The sequence below is a fragment of the Leptonychotes weddellii genome, chromosome 1 (genome assembly GCF_054177405.1).
Source record: "Leptonychotes weddellii isolate Sample4059 chromosome 1, ASM5417740v2, whole genome shotgun sequence".
Lineage (NCBI taxonomy): Eukaryota > Metazoa > Chordata > Mammalia > Carnivora > Phocidae > Leptonychotes > Leptonychotes weddellii.
The window spans coordinates 143,158,460-143,185,786 of record NC_138369.1 but is presented as its reverse complement, the minus strand read 5'-3'; the positions used below and the strand labels follow the sequence as shown (position 1 = coordinate 143,185,786).

At 37.5% G+C, this 27,327-nt stretch overlaps 1 protein-coding gene across 2 annotated transcripts in view; it reads right to left on the bottom strand.

Annotated features, from left to right (window-relative positions):
• MORC1 (MORC family CW-type zinc finger 1) overlaps window positions 1–27,327 on the bottom strand; it is a 171,803-nt gene that overhangs the window by 113,878 nt on the left and 30,598 nt on the right. Inside the window, exon 9 of one of the 2 annotated variants that reach the window (XM_031024182.2) lies at window positions 13,929–14,054. The exons of the other annotated variant lie outside the window; for it this stretch is intronic. Within the exon in view, the coding sequence (XP_030880042.1) occupies window positions 13,929–14,054 (126 nt within the window). The remainder of the gene's footprint in view (window positions 1–13,928; window positions 14,055–27,327) is intronic. 2 annotated transcript variants of the gene reach the window in all.

Sequence of the window (27,327 nt, the reverse complement as noted above, 5' to 3'; positions counted from 1 at the left end):
AAAAAAAAAAAAAGAAGATAGTAGGAAGGGAAAAACGAAAGGGGGGAATAAGAGAGGGAGACAAACCATGAGAGACTATGGACTCTGAGAAACAAACTGAGGGTTCTAGAGGGGAGGGGGGTGGAGGGATAGGTTAGCCTGGTGATGGGTATTAAAGACGGCACGTATTGAATAGAGCACTGGGTGTTATATGCAAACAATGAATCATGGAACACTACATCAAAAACTAATGATGTATGATGATTAACATAACATAATAAAATAAAAATTAAAAAAAAGAATAAATTGGGTCTTCTTTTTGGAGGGCAAATTAATGGTGCACCCATCAAAATTAATAATGTACCTATCTTCTAACTCAGAAATTTACTTCTGTAGTCTGTTCCATAGAAATAATGACATATTAGCATAAATATACATCTGACCAATGATGCCCAATCATGTCCAGTTTAGCGCTGTAACAATCAAAACTCTAAAAATCTTAAATATATACAGTAAAGTTAAATAAGCCATAGAGTACTATATAATACATTTTAAAAATGACAGAGAAAGGTCTCCAAGAGATAATTTTTAAGTGAAAAGAGCAAGCTGTATATGAATTTTATGTTTTAAAAAAGAATTCTATGTATAAATGTGTTTGTGCACACATGCATGTATGTATGTAAATGTGTGTAAGACAATCTGGAAGAGTATTTACTAAACTTCTAGCAGAGGTTCCCATTTGGGGAGATTATGGATTGCTAGAGCACAAAGTGAATGAAAACTGGCAAAGGGGGATTTTAGTTATTTGATTTTTTCCCCAATAATCTAACTGTATTTGAATTTTTATTAATTTCACACTTTTAAGAGCAAAATAGTACTCCTCCCCCTCAAGAGAAATAAAAATATGAAAACACAGAGTAATTTTTAAGGTTTTATGTTGCAGATGTATAGAGTATAGCATAATAAAGCATTCTGAGTGACTATTTCAATCATAACCACCAGCATAAATTAGAACTTTTATTAGCATTAATATTCACATGTACAAAATTTGTGAAAGACATTTTAGCTAATACAAAATATAGCATTTTAAGTTTCTGAGTTGGTTAAACAGACTACAAGAAAACTACAGTTCCTAACTTTTACAAAACGCAGAAAATATTAGCCCATGGTTAACTATGTTGCAGTATTCACGATCATATTTATTCCCTTTTTTTAAAATTATGTGAGTTTATCTGGTTTAGTCATACTATAAAATAGTTATAGTCCTTAATTATTCATCAAAACATGTAATGAGGCATGATCAAAAATTTTCTGGCCAGTATAATGTTGATAGCTAGACCTGGATGTCAAATGGACCACTCAAATTTAGTACATCCACAATGAGTAGACAGAACCCCATCCACCATCCCTCTTCCCCCCATACCCAGCATCTTCCCTATCATTCCTAAGATTCTGCTCAGGAAAAAAAACTTAGACGTCATCCATGACTCCTCATTTCCTCTCCACTCCACATCCAATCCATCAGCAATTCTTGCTGGCTCTGTCTTTACAGCGTATCTATAATCTGAACACTCACTCCTCATGACTCCACCACTACCACTCCAGGTCAGGTCACAGTCATTTCTTACCTGGAATACAGGAATGGTAGCCTACGTCAACTCCCTTCCTCCTTTCTTGTCCCATAAAATCAATTCTCCACTCAGCAGCCAGAATAACTTTTTAAAAACATAGATCAAGTAATGCTGCTTTTTCTCAAAACTCTTTACATTCTCAATGCAACCACTTCTTGCCATGCTGCTCAAGGCCCTACAGGATCTGCCCCCATCTACCTCTTCTCTTCCCCATCACCGTGCTCTAGCTATACTTGCCTTCTTACCCTACCTTTACACTTAACTCTCCTCTCTTCCTGGAGACATCTTCCCATAAAGTTCTTGCATGACTCACCGTGGTATCCACCCTCCAAGACGACCTCTAAGCAATTACCCCCCAGTATTCATGCCTTTGTGTAGTGCCCTCCCACACTGAATCCAGGCTGGCCAATGTGACCAAAAGAACATGGCAGAAGTGATGGTATGTGACTTTTGAAGCTAGGTTCTAAAAGATGGCAGTTTCTACTTTGTTCTCCTGAATTACTCACTCTGGTAGAAGCCTGTCCCTTTGCCATGAAAACACTCAGGAAGCCCTGTGCAGTGGCCCCTTTAAAGAGGAACCAACCTGCTAGCCATGTGAGTCAGCCACCTTGGAAGTGTATCCTCTAGTTCCCCTCAAGCCTTCAGGAACCCCAGCCAAAATGTCTCAGCAACTTCATGAGGGATCCCAAGATTAAAGCACCCAACGGAACCACTCTCCAATTACTGACCTATAGAAACTGAGGAATAACTAATGGTTACTTTTAATAATAAGCCACTAAATTGGGGGGTGATATGTTATACAAGGGCAGATAACACATTCACTCTCTCAGTTTATTCAGCTCTCTGCTCAAAGGTTACTTACTTAGAACTAACCCCTTTCCTTGATTTCCTATCTAGAACAGTTATCCGACACCTCCCCTCTAGCTCTTTATTTCCTGACCTACGTTGTTTCTTTTCGTAGAACTTAGAATTACCCACTATTTTATTCATTTTTTATTTATTGTTTGCCTATTGTTTTTTCTCCATTATAATGTAAGCTTTATGAGGACAGGAATTTTCTGTTGTTGCTTGTGCTGAATCCCAAATGCCTACAACATTGCCGCGCATAGGGTTGTCATTCCATCCACCTGTCATTATTCATTTGTACAGTAACAACTAATGTTTAATGTTTATTTGCGAATATGTTGAGAACTGCACTGAGTATTTTCATGTTTAAAACAAAACCTATTTTTATTTCAATCCTCACCACAACCCTAAGTGGCAGAGGAATTCCCAGTGCACAGTGGGGAAGAGCCAGGCTTAAGCCATTGCCAAAGGTCCACAAATAGTAAATGACAAAATCAAAACTCAGATCCAGGTTTGGCTGATCCAAATTTTGTTTGCAACTACTACCATATACCAAAAGATTAAATAATTACGATTATACAAATTCATGAAGGGACACATAAGATGCACAATTTGCAAAAGAGATACTTTTAAAGTATTATTAGTCTATTTAGGTGGGTGGGATGTGAGGGGGTAGGACGCATCCCCCCAAAATTGAAAGACCATCCATAGTATTGCAGAGTAGTCAACAACAAACCATAAACTTAGTGTCCCTGAATAATTTAGAAAGAACCATGCTGCTCCTATGAAAGCTCAGGATGACTCCAATTCCATGTCGTTTGGGCTCCTTTCAGTGTTATGGGTCTATGGCAAAACAGTTTTAATGAAGAATGAAGATCTTCAGACACTTTAGCTCTGTCTCCCTTAAAGAGCTTTCAAAAGTGACCATTTTACAACTGTCTTTAGACCTAATGTGCAGAGATAATAATGCCTGTATAAATCTGAGAGCTATCTCTCTACTAAAGCTGAAGAATTCAAAGCCAAAGAAAATCAGTACTGTTTGCTGCCTAAAATCAAGTAACATGGCCATATATTGTCTGTATTATACAAATAAACAATATTTAAGACTTCAATAAATACAGACTTACAAAACCTTTAACTTGAAAAAGACCTGAGAAATCACCTAGCTAAAATTCTTCCGAAAGTAATAATTTCTTCTATAATCTAGACTCTTCCAGGGGCAAATCTGTCCTCATCTTGGGTGGGATTACCTTCCGCTGTTAAAGAGCATGAATTTTATTAATCTCATGCCACACTCAATGGCCCTCTCTGAGTTGCTATACCTCGTGCCATGTGTGTCTGAAGAAACTAAACTTGGTGTCCTGGACACACTAGATTAGTATTCTGGGTATTAAATCTTCTCCTAGGTAGACCAGACTGATTGGTGTTCCACCACAGGAAGTTACATGAGCAACTGGTATGTCTTGTTCCCAAACTCTGTCCAATAGGGAAGTTTTGAATTTGATGGCAGAAAACCTACTCTTAGAGAAGCAAGTGCTAGGTACAACCAGCAGACGGACCTGAGGAGAGCCTGGCTGTATCCAGAGCAACACTGGGCTGCTATTTCTTTTCTCCAGAACACTTCTCCTGGAAGCAATGAGTCAAAGGTGGCAGTGAGGCAGGTGTCATGGCTCTGTTCACTTGACTTCTCTGAATATCCTTATACTAAACACCAATGGAAAAAGATAATCTGTGTCTTTTCCTTGCAAAAACAACCCAACATGGTCATCCTGCTGAGCTAGACTAGCTCTGTCTTCAACTTCTATCTAGCCATCCAAGTTCTGCCCTCTGGAGTTCCAGCTATCACATGATAAGGCTCGCACATTTTCATTCAGGCCCTTCTCTCCTCCATAAAGTGATGGTCAATTCTATCAATGACCCCCTACCAAGAAGTTCATTTCCTGTGAGCTAGTAAATCCATGTCCCTCCCAAAGCATCCCCATCTGAACATGGCCCTCCAGACATGGTGTAAGCAGGATATGATTTATCAGTACTATCACCATCTTGTTCTGCTAAGTTCCATAAACATTTTTATCAGCTCTGTCTCACTATCAGCTTATCCTAAGCTTGTGGTCAATTACGACATCTATGCTTTTTATTTTTTTCCATATAAATCACTTTTAAGTCCATGCTTATACGATAGATTTTTTAAACCTAAACTCAGGTCTGTACATTAGTTATACCACATTTATCTTCAACTCTTTCATATCTTGTTTCTGTATGCCTAATGGAAGATATTCCTCTTAGTTCAGGGTCTACTATGAATTCAAACATGTTTGTTTTTTATCCAAGTTACTGATAAAAAATATTGAACAGAATATGATCAAGGAAGGAAACCAATGATATGACACCAAAAATTCCTATCTAGTCCTCTTCTGAACTTGTTGGAGATCCTGGGATAAAAATAGCTAAAGCAACTGTAATTTTACCCACAAGAATAAAACCCAATATTCTTTTTTCTGTTTGCTATAAAAATACAGAAAATGACTAACCACAAAGTATAGCCATGTATTCTTATAAATAATACTTCAGTGTTCATTTCTAGAAGTTTATTAGAGCCTGGGTGACCAAAGTGGACAAAGTATTTAATCACTTTTTAATAACTTTACATGCCCCTACTTTGATCATTTCCAGCTCCAGCTCCAATTTGTTCTGATGCAGCCATGCGAGCTATAATGCCTTTCAGGAAAGAAAGGAAAGGGAAAAGGGAAAAGGGAAAAGGGAAGGAAAGGAAAGGAAAGGAAAGGAAAGAAAGGGTTAACCCACTAGGGATGAGATAACATGGAGGAACTGTATAATTTCTTACACAAAAATTCTGCCTCCAGAGAACCTGTGAGGGACGTTATATGCAAGTAAATTTGGCAGAGAGACAGGTAAGCCTAAAAGATAAAGCTATAAAGGATTAAATCTGTCCACACCGTAAATACCAAATATCAGATTTGACAGTTTATCAGAATCCCAAAGGAAATTTGGCAAAGGTGCTGGCCTCCTTAAATATCTTCTATGGAACAAAATAAGCATTTATACTATCTCTACTTCCTAGTAACATATACCTGAGAATATCACTTTGAAAGGTGAATAACAAACATACTAGAGTGGGAAAGAGCTATCACTCAATACCAGTAATTTAGGTAGATGAAATTCAATTTACTATAATTTCCTGAAAAATAGAGACAAATCCACATTTTCCTTTGGCTTAAACCATTTTTTACCCAAACTTACTAGGAGAGAAATAATTTAATTTGAAAAGATCAGCTCTATTGATTGATCCAGGAGACCCTTGGTACTTTCCAGAAGAATAAGACTGATGGAAAGGACGCATCACTTTGATATGAACTGGGAAACAAGTAGAAGATTTATAAAGAAAGTCTCGGGCATGATATACTTCACTTTTCAACTATGATCTGCAGTATAATCAGAAATCAAAAGTAAAGCAGGGAGACAGTCCAAGATGGTAGTATAGGAAGACCCTGATCACCTCCTCCCATGGATACACTGAATCTATACCTACATATAAAGCAATTTCTCCTGAAGAAGAACTGACAGCTGACTGAAACAGCTTCTGCACAACAAACACTAGAGGGACCATAGACAAAGGTTAGAGAAAGAGAGACAGTGACAATGGGAATCCCACCCCCCCATGTGGCAACCTGCAGCAGGGAGGGATATCACTGACAGGCCAGTGCACAGACTCACTCACCCTGTGGCACAGTGAAAAAAGAACAGTTTAAAGGGCAACAAGACTAAAAGTGAAGGAAATCCGCTTACAAACCTTAGAGCATCTACCAAATGGGTGGAAACTCCTGGTACCTCTCCAAGGTCATAGGTACCTGGATGAGCACCCCTCCACCTGGATAGCACAAATAGAAGCAGGATTCAGGTACTCTAGCCAGCCTACTAGGGTGTGTGTCCCAGGCCCCTGGCCCATACCAGCTTCAGCCATGGGCCCCAAGGCAGCTCCAACATGCTCTGGGACCTGCCCAGCCTTTGCCTGATCCAACCACCCTGCCAAGGCAGCCCTGGCATGGCACACCCCAGCCCACAGCCTTCCAGCTGGCCTTTCAAAGCCACACCTACACAAGGCCACTACTTCAAAACCTGGAGAGATAACTGTTCCATATAATTCATAGAAATAAACACAGAAAGTCAAACAAAATGAGGAGACAAAGGAGTACATTCCAAATGAAAGAACAAGATAAAACTCCAGGAAAAAAACTCTAATAAAACAGAGATAAGTAATTTATCCGATCAAGAATTCAAAGTAATGGTCATAAAGATGCTCACTGAACTCAAGAGACACACAGTGGGAATTTCAACAAAGAGTTGGAAAATATAAGAAACATAAGAAAATATAAGAAAGAACCAATCGGAGTTGAAGAATATAATAACTGCAATGAAAAAATACACTAAAGGGAAGTCAACAGCAGACTAAATGATACAGAAGAATGGATCAACAAACTGAAAGACAAAATAGTAGAAACCACCCAATCAGTACAGCAAAAAGAAAAAAGAACTTTTAAAAATGAGGATAATTTTAAAAACCTCTGGGACAATATCAAGTTTACTAACATTCACATTACAGGAGGCCCAGAAGGAAAAGAGAAAGGAACAGAAAATTATTTGAAAAAATAATGGCTGAAAACTTCCATAACCTGGGGAAGAAAGCACAGAGAGTCCCTTGCAAGATGAACCAAAAGCGATTCACAGCAAGACAGATAACTAACATGGCAAAATTTAAAGACAAAGAGAGAATATTAAAGGCCACAAAAGAAAAACAGTCACATACAAGGGACATCCCATAAGGCTATCAGCTGATTTTTCAGGAGAAACTTCGCATGCCAGAAGAGAGTGGCAGGATATATTTAAAGTGCTAAAAGGAAAAAACCTACAACCAAGAACACTCTACCTGGCAAGGTTATAATTCATAATTGAAGGAGAGACAAAGTGTTGAAATGTTAAAGGGTTTTCCTTAAGTGTAAAAAGAAAAGACCATAACTTGAAATAAGAAAATATATGTAAGAAAAAAATCTCATTGGTAAAGGCAAATATATAGTAAGGCAGTGGATTAGCCACTTTAAAAAAACAGTATGAAGGTTAAAAGACAAAAATAGTAAAATCAACTATAACTACAAGAAGTAGTTAAGGGGATACACAAAATAAAAAGTAGTTAAGGGGATACACAAAATAAAAAGATATAAAATATGCTATCAAAACAAAACATGGGAGGCGGGTAGAAATGAAGTGCTTATAGAATGCATTCAAATTGAAGTGACCATCATCTTGAAATAGCTACGTATATAAACCAATGTGTGTGTGTATATATATATATATATATGTATATATATATATATATATAGATGGCTTATGGTAACCATAAAACCTGCAATAGAGACACAAAAAATAAAGATAAAGGAACCAAAACATAACACTAAAGAAAATCATCAAACCACAAGGGAAGAGAGCAAGAGAAAGAGGAAAGAACAGAGAAGAATTACAAAAATAACCAGAAAACAACTAATAAAATGGCAATAAGTACATACCTATCAATAATCGCTTTAAATGTTAATGGACTAAATGCTCCAATCAAAAGACAGAGTGACTGAAAAGATAAAACAAAAAACAAACAAACAAACAAAAACATCTAAATGCTGCCTACAAGAGACTCATTTCAGACCAAAAGACAGATACAAACTGAAAGTGAAGGGATGGTAAAAGATATACCATGCAAATGGAAACAAAAAGAAAACTGGACTACAATACTCATGTCAGAAAAATAGACTTTTAAACAAAGGCTGTAACACAAGACAAGGAAGGTCTTTACATAGTAATAAAGGGGGTCAACCTAAGAAGAGGATATAACATTTGTAAATATTTAAGCACCCAACACAGCTGCACCTAAATATATAAAAGCAAATATTAATAGAAATAAAGGGAGAAATTGACAGCAATACAATAATAATAGAAGACTTTAATACCCCACTTACATCGATGGATAGATCATCATACAGAAAATCGGTTAGTAAACATTGGTCTTAAATGACATATTAGACCAGATGGACTTAATAATATACAAAGAACATCTCATCCCAAAGAGAAGAATACACATTCTTTTCAACTGCACATAGAACATTCTCCAGGACTGATCACATTTTAGGCCACAAAACAAGTCTCAATAAATTCAAGAAGACTCAAATTATATCAAGCATCTTTTCTGATCATAAGGGTATTAACCAGAAATTAATTACAAAAAGAAAACACACAAAAATTTGGTTCAATGAAGAAATCAGAGAGGAAGTTTTAAAATACCTTAGGACAAATAAAAATGAAAACTCAACTCGACAAAATCTATGGAATGCACCAAATGTAGTTGTAAGGGGGAAGTTCACAGTGATACAGGACTACCTCAAGAAACAAAAAAAATCCCAAATAAACAATCCAACTATACACCTAACGTAACTAGAAAAAAAAGAACAAATGAAACCCAAGTTAGTGTAAGGAAGGAAATAATGAAGATCAGGGTGGAAATAACTGAAATAGAGATTTAAAAAAACAATGGAAAAGATCAATTAAACTAAAAAGTTTTTTTGAAAAGATAAACAAAATCAATAAACCTCTAGCCAGACGTCAAAAAGAGAGAGAGGAAAAGGGAGAGAAAGAGGATCCAAATAAATAAAATCAGAAATGAAAATTGAGAAGTTATCACTGATACAACAGAAATACAAAGGATCAGAAGAGACTACAACACACAATTATATGCCAATAAGTTGGAAAACCTAGTAAAAATAAATTTCTAGAAACCCACAAACTTCCAGACTGAATCATAAAGAACAGAAAATCTGAACAGATTACAAGTAATGAAATTAAATCAATAATTTTAAAACTCTAAAAAACAGAAGTCCAGGACCAGACAGCTTCCCAGGTGAATTCTACCAAACATTTAGAGTTAGTACCTATCTTTCTCAAATTATTCCAAGAAATTGAAAAGGAAGGAATGCTTCCAAACTCATTTTGTGAGGCCAGTATTACTCTGATACCAAAACCAGACAAAAAAACACCACCAAAAAAGAAAATTGCAGGCCAGTATATCGCTGTTGAACATAGATGCAAAAGTCCTCAACAAAATATCAGCAAACCAAATTCAAAAATACATCAAAGGATCATATACCATGATCAAGTGGGATTTATGCCAGGGATGCAAGGATGGTTCAATATCCACAATTCAATCAATGTAATACACCATGTTAATAAAACAAAGGATAAAAATCAGATGATCACCTCAATAGGTACAGAAAAAAGCATCTGACAAAATTCAACATCTATTTACAATAAAAATTCTCAACAAAGTGGGAAGAAACATACCTCAACATAAAAATAGGACAAACCCACAGGCAACCTCATAGTTAATGGTGAAAAGGTAACATCTTTCCCTATAAGATTAGGAACAAGACAAAGATGCCCACTCTCACCACCACTTTTACTTAACATAGTACTGGAAGTCCTAGCCACAGCAATTAGGCAAGGAAAAGAAATAAAGACATCCATATTAGAGAGAAAAAAGTAAAACTGTCACTATTTACAGATAACATACTACATATAAAAAAACGTAAAGAGATCACCAAAAGACTATTAGAACTAATATATGAATTCGGTAAAGCCTCAAGATACAAAATTAACATACAGAAATTGGCTGTGTTTCAAAGGGAAAAAGAGGGAGAAAGAGAGAGAAACAAAGAAATAGACTCTTAACCATAGAGAACTGATGGTTACCAGGGTAGGGGGGGAGTTGGGTTAAATATGTGATGGGGATTAAGGAGTGCACTTCTTGTGATGAGCACTGGGTGATGTATGGAAGTGTTGAATTGCTATATTGTACACCTGAAACTAATATAACAGTCTAAAATTAATTAATTAAACAAAGAAGTTGGCTGCATTCCTATATGCTAATAATGAGCTATCGGAAAGAGAAATTAAGCAAACAATTCCATTTACAACTGCACCAAAAAGAATAAAATACCCAGAAATAAATTTAAACAATAAGGCACTGATGAAAGAAACTGGAGAAGACAAAAATAAATGGAAAGATATCTCAATGTCATAGACTGGAAGAATTAATATCATTAAAATGTTCATACCACACAAAGCAATCTACACATTCAATGCAATCCTCATCAAAATAAAAATACCAATGACATTCTTCACAAAACTAGAACAAAGAATCCTAAAATTTGAATGGAACCACCCCAAATAGCCAAAGCAATTTTGAGGGGAAAAAACCAAGCTGGAGGTCATGCTTCCAGATTTCAAATATACTGCAAAGCTATGATAATCAGAATAGTATGGTTCTGGTATGAAAACAGACACACAGATCAATGGAAAGGAATAGAGAGCCCAGAAATAAACTCATACATATATGGTCAATTAATCTATGATAAAGGAGGCAAGAACATACAATGGGGAAAATACAATCTCTTCAATAAATGGTGTTGGGAAAACTGGACAGCTACATGTGAAAGAACGAACTGGATCACCATCTTATACCGTATACAAACATAAATTCAAAATGGATTAAAGACTTGACCCTAAAACCTGAAACCATGAAACTCCTAGAAGAAAACATAGATGGTAAGCTCTTTGGCATTGGTATTAGCAATATTATTTTAGAACAGTCTCAACAAGCAAGGGCAACAAAAGTTAAAGTTAATAAATGGGTTTATATCAAACTAAAAAGTTTTTGTACAGCTAAGGAAGCCATGAAGAAAATGAAAAGGCAACCTACTGAATGGGAAAAGATATTTGCAAATCAAACAATGAATAACAAGTTAATATCCAAAATATGTAAAGAACTTATACAACTTAGTATCAAAAAACAAAACAAAACAAAAAAATAACCTGATTTGAAAATGGGTGAAGCACTTTAATAGACAATTTTCCAAAGAAGACATACAGATGGCCCACAAACACATGAAAAGATGTTCAATATCACTACTCACCAGTGAAATGAAAATAAAAACCACAATGAGATATCACCTCACACCTGTCCAACTGGCTACCATCAAAAAGACAAAAAATAATGAGTATTGGCAAAGATGTGGAGAAAAAGAACCCTTATACACTGTTGGTGGGAATGTAAAATGGTACAGCCACTGTGCAAAACAGTATGGAGGTTCCTCAAAAAATTTAAGAAAGAGGGGTGCCTGGGTGGCTCAGTCGTTAAGCGTCTGCCTTCGGCTCAGGTCAGGATCCCAGGGTCCTGGGATCGAGCCCCGCATCGGGCTCCCTGCTCAGCGGGAAGCCTGCTTCTCCCTCTCCCACTCCCCCTGCTTGTGTTCCCTCTCTCGCTGTGTCTCTCTGTCAAATAAATAAAGTCTTTAAAAAAAAAATTAAGAAAGAATACCATACAACTCAGCAATTCCTCTTCTGGGTACTTATCTGAAGAAAACGAAAACACCATTTCAAAGAGATATATGCACCCCTGTGTTCACTGTAGCATTATTTACAACAGTCAAGATATGGAAGCAACCTGTGTCCATCAACAGATGAAAGGATAAAACAGATGTGGGGGGTGTGTATGTGCATATGTGTATGTACGCATATACCTACACACACACATACACACACACACACAAATGGAATATTATTCAGCCATAAAAAAAAGAATGAAATCTTGCCATTTGTAAAAACATGGATGGACCTACAGGGTATTAGACTAAGTAAAATAAGTCAGACAAAGAAAGACAAAAACCATGTAATTTCATTTATATGTGAAATCTAAAAAACAAATGAACAAGAGAAAACAGAAACAGAGTCACTGATACAATAAACAAAATGTTGATGACCAGAGAAGGGACAGGTTGGGGGCAGGCAAAACAAGTGACAGGGATTAAGAGGGACAAGCTTCCAGTTATAAAATAAATAAGTCGTGAGCATGTAATGTATACCATAGGGAATACAGTCAAAATATTGTAATAACTTTGTATGGTGACAGATGATAACTAGACTTATTCAGGGCATATGATAAAGAGATCTATAACTTTAATATTAATATTGATATGAGTGATTGCAAGGCCCCAGGAAAGCTACTACTTTTTCATGAAAAAAAGCAACATAACAAATGTAGGTCTATTATAAAAAGTTAGTGTGGTATAGGGGAAAGAGCAGTGAATGTGAATTGGTAAAGAATCTGAAGCCAGAATATTTGAACTCTTGTCCAGTTGTGACATTTCCTTATCTCTGAAATGGTGATAATTAAACATGACCCACAGTGTCACTGCAAAAGTCAAACATAACAATGCATGCAAAAAGGCGTATATATAGACAGCATACAAGCATTAAATGTTTCTCTCAGTAGATATTAAGCTCCTCAAAACCAAAACTAATCTTATCTTTTTTATGCTTTGAACCTAGCACAATCTTAGGACTCATAGAAGACTCTGATGAATGTTTTGGTGAGTAAATGAATTACCATCCAGAAACCACATACACACACATACACACAGACTGGTCTGACTGCATGTACAGTTGGGCAAGATGAATTTTATAATATGCAAATGTCAGCTTAAAAAAAGTTTATGCTGGTACAAACTTCCGGTTATAAAATAATTAAGTCATGGGTATGTAATGTACAGCACAGTTAACAATACTGTATTACGTATTTGAAAGTTGCTATGAGAGTAGATCTTAAAAGTTCTCATCACAAGAAAAATTTATAACTATATGTGGTTATGTATGTTCACTAGACTTATTATGGTATAATAAAAAATTTCATGCTAAAATATAAGTGAACCAAATTTGTGTTTGTAAATATGTTCATTCTACACATAAAATAAACCTACACATATATGTATGATTTAATAGTTCAAATATCTTGTGTAAACAGAACACATAAGTGAATTGTGATGGTTTTTTTTGTTTGTTTTAAGATTTTATTTATTTATTTGACAGAGGAAGAGACAGCGAGAGAGGGAACACAAGCAGGGGGAGTGGGAGAGGGAGAAGCAGGCTTCCCGCGGAGCAGGGAGCCTGATGCGGGGCTCGATCCCAGGGCCCTGGGATCATGACCTGAGCCGAAGGCAGACGCCTAAAGACTGAGCCACCCAGGCGCCCCAGAATTGTGATTTGTTTAATGGAACTTATCGCAATCAAAGCACCTAAGATTCAGTGGAGTGAAAAATAAATTCCTCCTTGGAATGATTCTTTAACTTCAGAGTGTTCACGGCAGTGTGTTGCTATTATGGCCAAATATTTGTTACACATGATTACTCTTCAGCAAACCTTTCAGAAGCAGTCTGAATTTTATTTACAATAGTAAAAACCTTACTATCAAATTATAAAAAAAATTCTTACTATCAAATCATTTTGACAATTTGAGGGAGAGGGGCATATTGATTTTATAAATAAAAACTCTATGAAGTTAACTGAAAGAAGGTGAGTTACCTGGGTCTGTAGAGGCAATAACATAGGTGTTTTGTTTTAACTCTTTTGGCCTGAATGAATATTCTCATCCAAGGTTCAAAATACAGAACAGATGTGTAGGCTCTGAATGACCATCTCTCTGGAAAACTAGAATAGAAAATATCAGAGGGCACACTGTAGAGGATGCACCAGCAAATCTTGCAACACTCACATACCTCATTAAGCAGGCCTTTAAATACAAAGGGCTACATAAATCACCTACCCTTTGATTAGAACTGAATTTTTGTTGGCAACTGATGCTAAGTAGACTTACACCAGCAATAGAAAATCCACTTCCCATTAAAGCTATTGGATCAGAAGGGCAAAACCAAGTCAAACAAATAAAACTATCCCCCTGCTCAAACATAACAACAACAACAAAAATCTAGACCCCCATCAATAAGAAACATTCCCATGAAGTTACTGTAAACAGAGAAATACAATAAAAATGTTTCATTTGCCTTAGAAATTATGAACAATAAATATAAAACTTCATTCTGTAAATGCAGTTAAGTATTAAGTATTTATGGCCAACTGAGGGGAGAAGTCTGACAACCTGACAAGTGAGAGGATAAAGGAGAAAAATGAAGGACAGAAAGGCAATAAAGTGGGAGCAGGCACAGCGTAAAGAGCCTTATGGAGAAAACTACTCTTGTAAAAGTGCACGTTGCTGGGAAGTCACAGCGTTGCCATATACTAACTCCAGGGACCTTCTATATTAGAGTCCATTTATGAACTGTAAATCCTCTCTAATTAGACGAGAAATAAAGATCAATAACAAGCCCAGTTACGCTGAGGAAATAGCATTCTTTACCTACTGAGCCCCGGAAAAGGCTTCTATGAAGGTCAAATAAAAAGCAGGGAGCCCTACGCCCACCATGTTGACAGTCCTACCCCAGTCCAAAGGGAGACAAAGATGATGGAAAGGAAACAGAAAGCCTGTCAAAGGGGGGACAGCTCAACCGAGTCGCAGACCACTGCCAGTTACTTCATGAGAGAGGGCAGAGCTCCAAGGAATTTACCCAATTGAAGATAAAGCCTGTAAGAAATCCAAGGATTTTGGGCGCCTGCGTGGCTCAGTCATTAAGCGTCTGCCTTTGGCTCAGGTCATGATCCCAGGGTCCTGGGATGGACCCGGCATTGGGCTCCCTGCTCAGCGGGAAGCCTGCTTCTCCCTCTCCCACTCCCCCTGCTTGTGTTCCCTCTCTTGCTGTGTCTCTCTCTGTCAAATAAATAAATAAAATCTTTAAAAAAAAGAAAGAAAGAAAGAAAGAAAGAAAAAGAAAGAGAGAAAGAAAGAAAGAAAGAAAGAAAGAAAGAAAAGAAAGAAAGAAAGAAAGAAAGAAAGAAAGAAAGAAAAGAAAGAAATCCAAGGATCTCCTGGTTGGCCATAAGTTCCTTCAGGATTTCTTTTAATTGTTTAAAAAGTAATTCTTTTCAAGTAAGACTTCATAGAATTTCCCAATAAAAGATATAGAAAAGTATCTGGTGCATGGATATTATTCTGTAAATACTAATGCATCTTTAACATGGCCAGAGAGGCTATTATGGTGTAGCACCATAATACTGGAGCTGACTGTGAGTACACCAGAAGTTGCACAATCAAGTAAATCCCCACCTGTTAAAAGAAAAAGGAAAAAAAAACAAAGTCACCTTGGGACACTATAAATATTCCAAGGACTTCAAATCCTTTCTGGATCTGTTGATTAAAAATTGCCCTTAGACTGGGGCGCCTGGGTGGTTCAGTCATTAAGCGTCTGCCTTCGGCTCGGGTCATGATCCCAGGGTCCTGGGATCGAGCCCCGCATCGGGCTCCTCGCTCTGCGGGAAGCCTGCTTCACCCTCTCCCACTCCCCCTGCTTGTGTTCCCTCTCTCGCTGTCTCTCTCTCTGTCAAATAAATAAATAAAATCTTTAATAAAAAAAAATTGCCCTTAGAGCCAGTAGCTTTCTTTGACTCTCTTAAAAGCTAACACATTTTTTCTAAAACTAATGATGTAATGTATGGGGATTAACATAAGAATAAAAAAATAAATAAATAAATAAAAATGATAATTGACTTAAAAAAAAAAAAAGCTAACACATTTTTGTCATTTGAAAGTAAAAGTTAAAAGTAACTCAGAGCCAAGTTTGAGAATTTAAGAAATAATGATGAGAGATCAAACTGGGTTAGAAGAGTTTGGATTTTAAATATATATATACAAAAACAAAATAAGGAAACTGGTACTTCTACCATTAGATAGCTCACTTCTTGTCCTCATCCAATAAATATGTATAGGTAAACAGTCACAGCAGGTGTGTTGGTGATCCTCACCTCCTCTATGCTAGGAAATTCACTGGAAGGGCTCATGGGACTTAGCATAGAGTTGTACTTATGGCTAAGTTTTATCACAGCGATGCAGTAAGGATATACAGTGGATCATAACAGGGAGAGATAGGTGGGGCCTGGAGGAATCCAACTGCAGCTTTCTTGTGTGTTCTCCCTCTCGTGAAGGGTCAGAGCACATTCTTCCCCCACCTATGAAAATGCAGCAACATGTGTGTGATGTTTCTGCCTAGAGAAGCCCATTAGAGACAGCACTGAAGGGTTTCACTGGGAGTTGGTCAGCTAGCATGTACCAAAATTCCAGCATAAACCACACTGTTTGCATAGTCTAGATATAGTGAGCCAACCTTATTAGTTAGGGAAAGTTTTCTATCAGTGTGGGAGACTTGACCAGCCAAGGGCCAACCTTGAAAGCAAGACTTCCTGTGGACGAAAGCCTTCCATGTTAACCCTCTTACATACACGTGCCACTTTCGAACGTTCCTAGTTATTTGTAACAAACAGAATGGCAATACTTCTTATGTTATTGTGATGTCTGTGATGGAAAGAAGACAAAAGCGGCTAAATATAAAAGCTACATAGGAAATAGGTAGCCCAAATATAACTTTCGAACTTCTTCATGTGATGGATAAGGTCCTTCATGATCTGGCCACCACTTAAGTCCCCAGCCCCATCACTGGCCAGCTGTAGTTAGCGTGGGCATCGAGGACCATGCTCAGGTCTCCAGATAAGGGTCATGCTTTCTTATACCTAGGCCTTAGCACATTCAATTCCTTGGCCACTTTTGGTTAGTTCCTTTTCCCCCTTCACAATGCAACTTGAGATCTCCTGTCCTCCTGAAGCCTTCCCTCACTCCCCAAGATTGGGTGAATCACGTGGCTCTGGTGCTCCCTGTCTTCTGTGGCTCCCCATCACAGCACTTGCCATCTAGAGATGTCACTGTCTTTAGTTATCTGTACCCCCTTCACGTTGTAAGCCCCATGAGGCTTACATATTTATTTATCATCAATAAATATTTGTTGAATCAATGATGATTATTCAGGACTTCCTTGGCTTAACTTAGAATGAACAACAGGGGGTTCCCTTTACGAGAAAGACTTTTAAATGACCGATCATCTTCGATGGTGATGCTTTCAATCTTTATAAATAAAGCCATTCACTTAGGAAACTGAAATACAAATGTACTAAGTTGTCTCCAAAAGATCTGAGAAAAAAATACTGTTATTCCCCACCCACCAGGAACTACTCCACATGTTTTTTTTTCAAGAAGTGTTCTCTTGTTTACTACTAAATGTCTTTCTTTTCTGTCTTGGACTTTGCAGAAGTGCCCATATCTCTATCTTTGCCTGTATCTCTCTCTCTCTCATTTTCTATTTAACTGGTATAATAAACTAAAGAAAGGAAGAGAGAATCCCGCCCAACACACACACGCGCGCACGCCAGATCTGGGGAAAGAAGAGCGTTTTAAGCCAGAAACTGGTTTGAAAGTTTGTGGAATGGCCTATGCATTTGTCTCCAGCTCAGCATTTGGGTATTCTTATAAAGGCTCTGATTCCGCCTCCAGCTGTGGCTGTGGCCTCATGTGGCCTCTTTCTCCTCCCAATCTATGCACATTGTTCTGCTGCTGTTTTAAGGGTTGCTCTATACACTGCATATCGTGGGTAGATCGGTGGGGTCACCAATCTGTTAAGGACAGGACAGGGGCCCAAAAGAGATGTCCTGTGGCCAGCGTCCTATCTCCTTTACCTACCAATTCAGGTTCTCTGTGGCTGGAATCTGAGAATGTAAATTTTTTAAAGCTACCCAGGTGATTCCTTTAACTCTGCAAGTTTTGAGAACCACTGCTTGGTAGACCTACTGGACGAGGTAGTATGTAAGAAAGGTTGCCTGAAAGAGAGAAGCAGGTGTTTGGATGCAGGACGCCCTTTACATTTATCCACAATGGGTACACAGAAAACGGACTCCCACTGAACTGCCCTTGTAAGGTCCACAGTTGAGAAAATGACTCTAAACTCCAGGCACTAAATCAGATTCCTTTTGGAATATCTCAGAAGTGCCATATTTTTATTCATGAAAATACCGCATATTATAACCAAAATTGTTTTCTGAATTTATTGCTAAATTCCCTACAAAATCTCTGAGGAGTTCTTAAGGTTGAAATTAACAAGGCCTATGTTATCTTGAATATAAAGAAGTGCATAAAGGTTTTTAACTAGTTTAAATTCTGAACTATGAAGGGGCTAACCAAATTTAATCTTAGGGTGGATTATACCTAAGAGAAATGTCAACTCAAAGAGGTAATTTCAAAGCAGAGTTATAAGCTACGCAAAGTAATGAAAGTGCCTCTGTCATACCCGCGGGATGGCAAGCAGCACATACAATTTGAAGCTGTAACTTTTGATGTGTTCCCAGCCAGCTCAGTTAAGACAGAAACTAGAGACATTATGGAATGTTGCCCAATGCCTGTCAATTTAGGAACACACGGGCAACATGGCATCTAGTTTCAAAACATTACTTAGCACAAAATTTCAACTCCATTATTCCATATTATATCACCATTCCCAGAGCTGTTTTTTAAGATGTGTTCGCCTAGCTGCCCGAGATCCTAAGCCATGATGGATTCCGGGGGTACAACAGGCCCCTTCCACGACAGCCAATTCCATGACATGCCTTTTTTAGGAGAGTCTGTGCTTTCTTGCGTTTTCTCATAAAGCGGAATACGTAAAATATTCATAATGTTAAAAATACAAGTCACAAAAGCAACATGGCACAGGGAAATCACATGCATAATAGAACAGGTACAATGCTCACATGGTCTCAACCCCCAAAAAGGGAATCAGGAAAAAATGTTAGAGGAGTAATCAAGTCTTCACAATACGGTACTGAAAAGAGATTTCGAAGGTAACAGAAGCTCTTTACAAAATTTCCTAAAACTCCCTCTCCCCCCCCAATAAATCTCCCCCATGATCTTCAAGGATGGAGCACAGAAGCCACTACAAAGAGTGCCAGTGTCTTCTGACGAAAGTATCTACGTATCCTCAGAAAATTACCTAGACACTGGCATTCAGTTCAGTCTGTTGCTTGTTACGTATCAGACAGCGGGTTAGTTTACAGAGCACTATAATGGTAAGTGCTAGAAAGAAGTGTTGTAGGGGAAAGCAGAATGAAGAGAACTGAAATGCATTCAGAACCTCCAGGTGCCGGGTACTGGGACTATTCTAGTTCTACAACGTTCGTATTAAGTAGATGACCTTATATATAGCCTCATTTTGTAGATGAAAACACTGACGTTCAGAGACCATAGAGAACTTATCACTAGAATGAAAGCTCTCCCAACAGATTTCAAGCCATGTGGGGGAAGAGATATTTGTGTTTTGTTCCCTCATATATCCCCGGCTTCTAAAACAGGGCCTGACACTCAGTAAGTATCTACTGAAGGAGTGAACGTAAAATGAACCCATCTACAGTCAGACAGCTACTCGGGGGGAAGAAGCAGGATTTGAGACCTGTTCTAAGCAACTACAGAGTCCATTCTTTCTCTAACGTAACGTCCAGGGATGACTGGCCTAAACAGGGCGCTGCAATGTGACTTGGAGTGGGAGTCAGAAGTTGGACTGGGCAGCCCCACCCCCCATAGACCCTGCCTGCCTGTGAGGCTGAGGTTCTGGTTCCTTCAACTTAATCCACAGAACTGGACTCAAGGGTCTGGTGTCCACATTTTCTAATTTTGTATGTACCTTACTACACACAGAAAAAGTTAACATGGCAACAGACTGCAAATGCCCCCCACCCCACCCCTGCCATCTTCAATTAACCCTCGTGTCTCTGCTGACAGACCATGCCATTATGTAAAGGACTATTTTTTAAAAAAATCAAAGACAGGCTATGGTGCTATGGTGAGCGCTGTGAATTGTGTAAGACTGTTGAATCACAGACCTGTACCTCTGAAACAAATAATACATTATATGTTAAAAAAAAAAAGAAGATAGTAGGAAGGGAAAAATGAAGGGGGGGAAATCGGAGAGGGAGACGAACCATGAGAGACTATGGACTCTGAGAAACAAACTGAGGGTTCTAGAGGGGAGGGGGTGGGGGGATGGGTTAGCCTGGTGATGGGTATTGAGGAGGGTGGAGCACTGGGTGTTGTATGCAAACAATGAATCATGGAACACTACATCAAAAACTAATGAGGTAATGTATGGTGACTAACCTAATAATAATAAAAAAAAAAATCAAGGACAGGTTGGTAACTACGAATACATATTTGTCTCCTGCTGAAACCCAAGGAAGAATAGTAAGGAGGCCCCTGTGCCTAAAGAAGAATGGGAGGAGAGAGGAAGTCAGATAGCATGCAGGATGGTGCAGACCTTCATTTTTCCTCTGAGTGTAATGGGAAGTCATTGAGGAATCTTGTACAGAGAATTTTTAAAAGACCGCTCTGGCTGCTACAGAGCGGTAAGGGTGACAGAGTTTTCACAGGGTGAAGGGTGGAAGCAGAGAGGCCTGTGGCTTGGCGGGAGGCTCTCTATAATCCCAGGGAGACATGACGGTGGCCTGAACAAGGATCATAGCAGTAGAGGAGTTGATAATTGGTTGGGTCTGGATCTAGTTGAAGGCAGAGCCAATGTGAAATAAGCAAGTTAGAAGTGTCCTCCAAGAATCCTCAGGACAAGAGTCCTGAGTAAGAAGAATGTTTAAAAAGTCAAAACTCACAGATAGACACATTGTGGAATTTTATTTAAAGTTAAGAGAACTCCTAATAGCTATCCAAGGGGGAAAAATTAGCAATTTACAAAAATTTAGTAATCACATCTGGGTCAGACTTTTCATTAACATCATGGATTCAAGAAGTCAAATGCGCAATAAGTTCTGAGGGAAACTTTTTTTTTTAAGATTTTATTTATTTATTTGTCAGAGAGAATGAGAGAGAGAGAGAGAGAGAGAGGCAGGCAGAGGGAGAAGCAGTCTCCCCGCTGAGCAAGGAGCCCAATGTGGGACTCGATCCCAGGACGCTGGGATCAGGATCTAAACTGAAGGCAGATGCTTAACCAACCAACCAACCACCCAGGTGTCCCGGAAACTTTTTTTTTTTTTAAGTAGACTCCACACCCAGCGTGGAGCCCAATGCAGGGCTTGAACTCACAACCCTGAGATCAAGACCTGAACTGAGATCAAGAGTCAAACGTTTAACCTACTGAGTCACCCAGGTGCCCCTGGGAAACTATTTTTTGAATCAATGTTTCTTCATTCATTTAAACAAATATTGAGGAGGAAAGGAAAAATAAAGACACTTTTAAGATACAAAGATTCCAAAAATTTACCTCAAATGGACTTTGAAATAATTATTTGAGGATATAATCCAGCAAAGGAACTAATGAGTAAATGAAAAAGATAAAGAATGAAAGATGCTGTGGTAAGCAAAGAAAAATAATAAATCTTATAATTTAGTCTAAATATTTATGCAGGCTGTCACATAATATTGTAAAATGTTATAAAGAAATCCAAACACTGGGGCGCCTGGGTGGCTCAGTCGTTGGGTGTCTGCCTTCGGCTCAGGTCATGATTCCAGGTCCTGGGGTCAAGCCCCGCATCGGGCTCCCTGCTCCGCGGGAAGTCTGCTTCTCCCTCTCCCACTCCCCCTGCTTGTGTTCCCTCTCTCGCTGTGTCTCTCTCTCTGTCAAATAAATAAATAAAATCTTTGGGAAAAAAAAAAAGAAATCCAAACACAATAATCAGAAAAGGTAGAACTGGGGGGCGCCTGGGTGGCTCAGTTGGTTAAGCGACTGCCTTCAGCTCAGGTCATGATCCTGGAGTCCCGGGATCGAGTCCCGCATCGGGCTCCCTGCTCGGCAGGGAGTCTGCTTCTCCCTCTGACCCTCCTCCCTCTCGTGCTCTCTGTGTCTCATTCTCTCTCTCTCTCAAATAAATCAAAAAAAAAAAAAAGAAAAAAAAAAAAGAAAAGGTAGAACTGGTATGGGAGAGAAATAAAGCATATTAAGGCCTTGACTTATTTGTGAGATGAGATAGATATTAACTCTACATTTTGATAAGAAAACTAGTTTTAGATATGTTTATTTAAAATGTAAAGGTAATCTACTGTAAAAAATAGAATGGAACAAATAATTTTCAAACTACTGGAATAGAAAAAAAACGAACCTTCCTTCCTGGCAAAAAAAAATCACAACTCAACCAATCTCACAAAAGGGGAGAAAATATAAGGCAGAACAAAATTAAACAAACAAACCCAAGTGCAAACCAATGACAACAAAGAAGCAAATTAAATATAAAACATAAAATGAGAAGGCAGAGTAAGTCCAGCTTTAGCAGATGTCATAAGTGTAAACTAGATAAATTTCCTATTAAAAGATAGAAGCACTTAGACTGAGTCACAAATCTAGTTATATGCCATTTATAAGAGACAAACTGAAAATTAAACAACACTGTTGAGAATAAAGCAGTGGAAAATATATGGTAAGAAAAGTTAATCAAAATAAAGCAAACATAGGTTACTGTTAGACAAAAATAGAAACAAAGTTATTAGAAAGCATTAACTGAAACATAGAGGGATATTTTATATTAATAAAGTTTCACTTAAACAAAATGTGTATATGCCATAAATCTAATGACTCAGAAACAGATACAGCAAAAATTGGAAGAAATAAAGAAACATGGACAAAACCATAGACACCGTAAGATATTATTACTGTTCTCAGAAATTGAGGGATTGCGGGGTGGGGGGGGGAAGAAATAGAAGATCTAAATAACAATAAAAAGCTTGATGTTGGGGTGCCTGGGTGGCTCAGTCATTAAGCGTCTGCCTTCAGTTCGGGTCATGATCCCAGGGTCCTGGGATCGAGCCCCACATCGGGCTCCCTGCTCCGCGGGAAGCCTGCTTTTCCCTCTCCCACTCCCCCTGCTTGTGGTCCCTCTCTCACTGTGTCTCTCTCTGTCAAATAAATAAAATCTTAAAAAAAAAAAAAAAAAGCTTGATGTTACAGAATCTTTTTCAGAGATTCACAATTTTTCTAATGTTTAAAACATTAGGCCACAAGAAATCTCAACAAATTTCAAAGAGCAGATATAATGCAAACTACATTCTCTGGAACAATAAAAAGATATTTGACACCACCCCCAAAAAACCTATGTACTTGTAGATTTTTAAAAATACTTTTTAAAAGTCATTCCTGAGCTAAAGAGAAAATCAAAATGGAATTTATAAATTATTTAGAAATAAGCAATAATGAATAAATCCTAAAAAAAAAAGCAGGGTGGGGGGCACCTAGGTGGCACAGTTGGTTGGGGGATCAACACTTGGCTTCAGCTCAGGTTGTGATCTCAGGGTCATAGGATTGAGCCCCACATCGGGCTCTATGCTCAGGGAGTCTGCTACTCTCCCGCTGCCCCCCCCATTTGCTCTGTCTCTCTTTCAAATAAATAAATGAATCTTTAAAAAAAAAAAAGAAAGAAAGAAAGAAGCAATAATGAGAGTTCTATTTTTTAAACCTGTAGAATAGAGCCATAATGAGGGGGGTGGGGCTGGGAGGATGTGTAAAAGCCTGTTGTTTAGATTAGAAAATGAGATTGAAAATTAACTAATAAAAGATACACCTCAAGGAAGCAGAAAAAGTAAAATAAATCCAAAGAACATAGGAGAAAATAAAGAAATATATAATTAATATAAACCTAGTAGACTTAAAAAGAACCCAAAATCATTTTGTTTTTAAAGACAGTTGAAACAATTAAATCTTTCTGGCCAAGAAAAAGAGACAGCATAATATGCAATAAAAGTAGTAAAAGTGGACACAACTATAGGATTGGGGAAAACAGAAATTTTCAAAGAGTATTTTATATAAAACTCCTTATCAACAAATTTGCAAATCTAAATAAAATGAATGCTCTTATAAGAAATTATAAATGACAAATTTGACCCCAAAATTTAAAAATCTGAATAGATTAACAGTTATAGCACAATTCAAAAGTAATTAAAGTAAAAACAAAAACAAAAAAGTGATAAGACGACAGATTTTACAAAGAATTTCTACCAAACCTATAGGCAAACAAAGACTCATTTTACATAAATTCTTCCAAATCAACAAAAGAGGTGAGGAACTTCTCAACTTACTCTACCATAATCTATACACCAATACTAAATAAGGTAAGGATAATAAAACCATAATTACAGCCCAGTCTCACGTGTAAGCATAAGGGCAAAAAATACTAAATAAAATACTAGTGAAATTAACACAGTGAATACTACATCATGAACTAGTTGGGTTTATTTGAGGAATGGAAGAATGATAGTTCAATATCACAAACTTTACTAGAATAATATACTGCTTCAACGGATTAAAAGAGAAAAACAAAACCAAATCACCTCAACAGATGTCAAAAAGCATTGACAAAAACTTAACACCAATTTCCTGATGTGAAAAATAAAAGTCACTCAATAAACTAGAAATAAAATAACTTCCTAAGTTTGACAAAAGGCATTGATTAAAAGGAATAATAACTAGAATAAATATCATATCTAATGGTCAAAGATAAAAGAATTCCATTAAGACAGAAACAAACCAAAATCACATCTGTCATTATCACTCTTAGTTAACTAATTAGTTAAAACAAGAAAACAGAATGAGTAATAGAAATGAAGACACAAAACCATCACTATTTGCAAATAAAGACTAAACAGAAAATCCAACTGAAAACTATTAAAATAAAAGAATTCAGGAAATGGCAAAATACAAAATCCACAAAGTCAATGGTTTTGGGATGCCTGGGTAGCTCAGTCAGGTAAGCGTCCAACTCTTGATTTCAGCTCAGGTCATGACTTTAAGGTTGTAGGATCAAGTGGAGTCTGCTTTAGAGACTCCCTCTCCCAGTGCCCTTCCCCCACTCACTCTTTCTAAAATAAATAAAATCTTAAAAAAAAAAAAAAGGTCAATGGTTTTCCTATCTGCACATTAACAAATAATTAGAAAAAGCAATAGAGAAAAAATCTTATTTGAGTGCCAAGAACAGTCATAATACCTATGAACTTAACAAGAAATGTGTAAGTCCTATGAAGATATAATAATATCCAACAATTACTGAGTATTAACTCTGTGCCAGGTAGTGGTCTAAGCACTTTTCAGTACATACATTATGTAAGCTTCACAACAACCCTGTGATATATTACTATTAACACTACTGCTATTATTATTGCCATTTTTGGATATGAAAATTGAGGCTCTATAAGGTTAACTACCTTCCCCATATTAACACAGCTTATAGAACTATAAATTGAACTCATACAGTCTAACTTTCAAAGTCTTGTTCTTAACTACTATGATATATACGATGATTAAAACTCCACTCAACTATATAAAAGACTGAAATAAGAACCAAAACATAAATATGTCAGTTTTCCCCCCAATTAATCCATAAATTCAATGGACTACCAATCAAAATCCCAAGAGTATTTTTTGTAATAAAACTTGAAAAGCTGATTTTGAAATTCATATGGAAAAGAACATCTGCAAGAACAATCATAATATTTAAAAAAGGACAGTGAAGGAGTACGTGCCCTACCAAATATCAAAACACATTATAAAGGCTATAGCAATTAAAAAGTTTTAATGAAGTGAGAATAGAAAAAAATATATGAAAAGAAATAGGCCATCTAGAAACAGATCCATATATGATATGAGAATTTAGTTTATTAGTGATGCATCTCAAGCAAGAAAGGCTGAACTATTTTTAAAATGCTATATCCATTAGAAAATATTAATCTGTCCTCCCCCATGTACATGCTATGTTCAAAAAACAAATTCCAGATAGATTAAGAAGCTACAGAAATAAACTACGAATATTAAAAGAAATGATAAGAAAATATATTTGTTAAAGAATACCTATCCAAGTCTAGAAATGCGAAAGAAACTCATAAAGAAATATATTGCAGATTTGACCTCAAAATATCAAAAATTGCTGTTAGACAAAGGACAATACTAACAATTTTAAAAGTCAAGTGGGGAGAGAGGAGGGAGGGTGTATGTGGCTATAAAAGGCAACAGCAGGGCGCCTGGGTGGCTCAGTCATTAAGCATCTGCCTTTGGCTCAGGTCATGATCCCAGGGTCCTGGAATTGAGCCCCGCGTCGGGCTCCCTGCTCAGCAGGAAGACTGCTTCTCCCTCTCTTGCTATGTCTCTGTCAAATAAATAAATAAAATCTTAAAAAAAAAAAAAAAAAGGCAACAGGAAGGGGACACCTGGGTGGCTCAGTTAAACGGGGCTGCCTTTGGCTCATGCCATATTGGGGCTCCCTGCTCAGCGGGAAGTCTGCTTCTCCCTCTGCTACTCCTCCTGCTTGTGCTTTTTCACTCACGCTCTCTCTCTCTCCCTCTCTCAAATAAATGAATAAAATTAAAAAAAAAGAAAAAGAAAAAGAAAGAGGCAACAAGAAGGATCCTTGTGCTGATGTACTGGTGGATTTGCACCAGGCTAGGTAGATTGCATCAATGTCAATATCCTGGTTGTGATATTGTACTCCAAGTTTAGCAAAGTAACAGCAATGGGGAACCTGAGCAAAGGGTACACAGGATTTCTCTCTATTATTTCTTATAACTGCTTATGAGTCTACAATTACCTAAATACAATTTTAATTAAAAAAAAGATCAAGTGTCGAGGCAGCTGGGTGGTTCAGTCAGTTAAGCAGCCAACTCTTGGTTTCAGCTCAGGTCATGATCTTGGAGTCCTGGGATCAAGACCTGTATCAGGCTCTGCACTCAGTGGAGAGTCTGCTTGAGATTCTCTCTCTCCCTTCCCTCTGCACCTCCCTGCTGCTTGCCTGCTCTCTCTTTCTCTCTCTCAAATAAATAAAATCTTAAAAAAATATATTAGCATTGCTCAAATAGTGAAAAAGTGAAGTCAAACTAAGTTCCCATCATCAGTAAGGGAGTATTGATGTACAATATATCAATGTAAAATAACTGAATATTATGCAAAAACTGTTATACAACAATGTATAGTAATTTATTACTTTACAGACATTTTTTTAAAAATCATTTTAAAAAATGAGGACT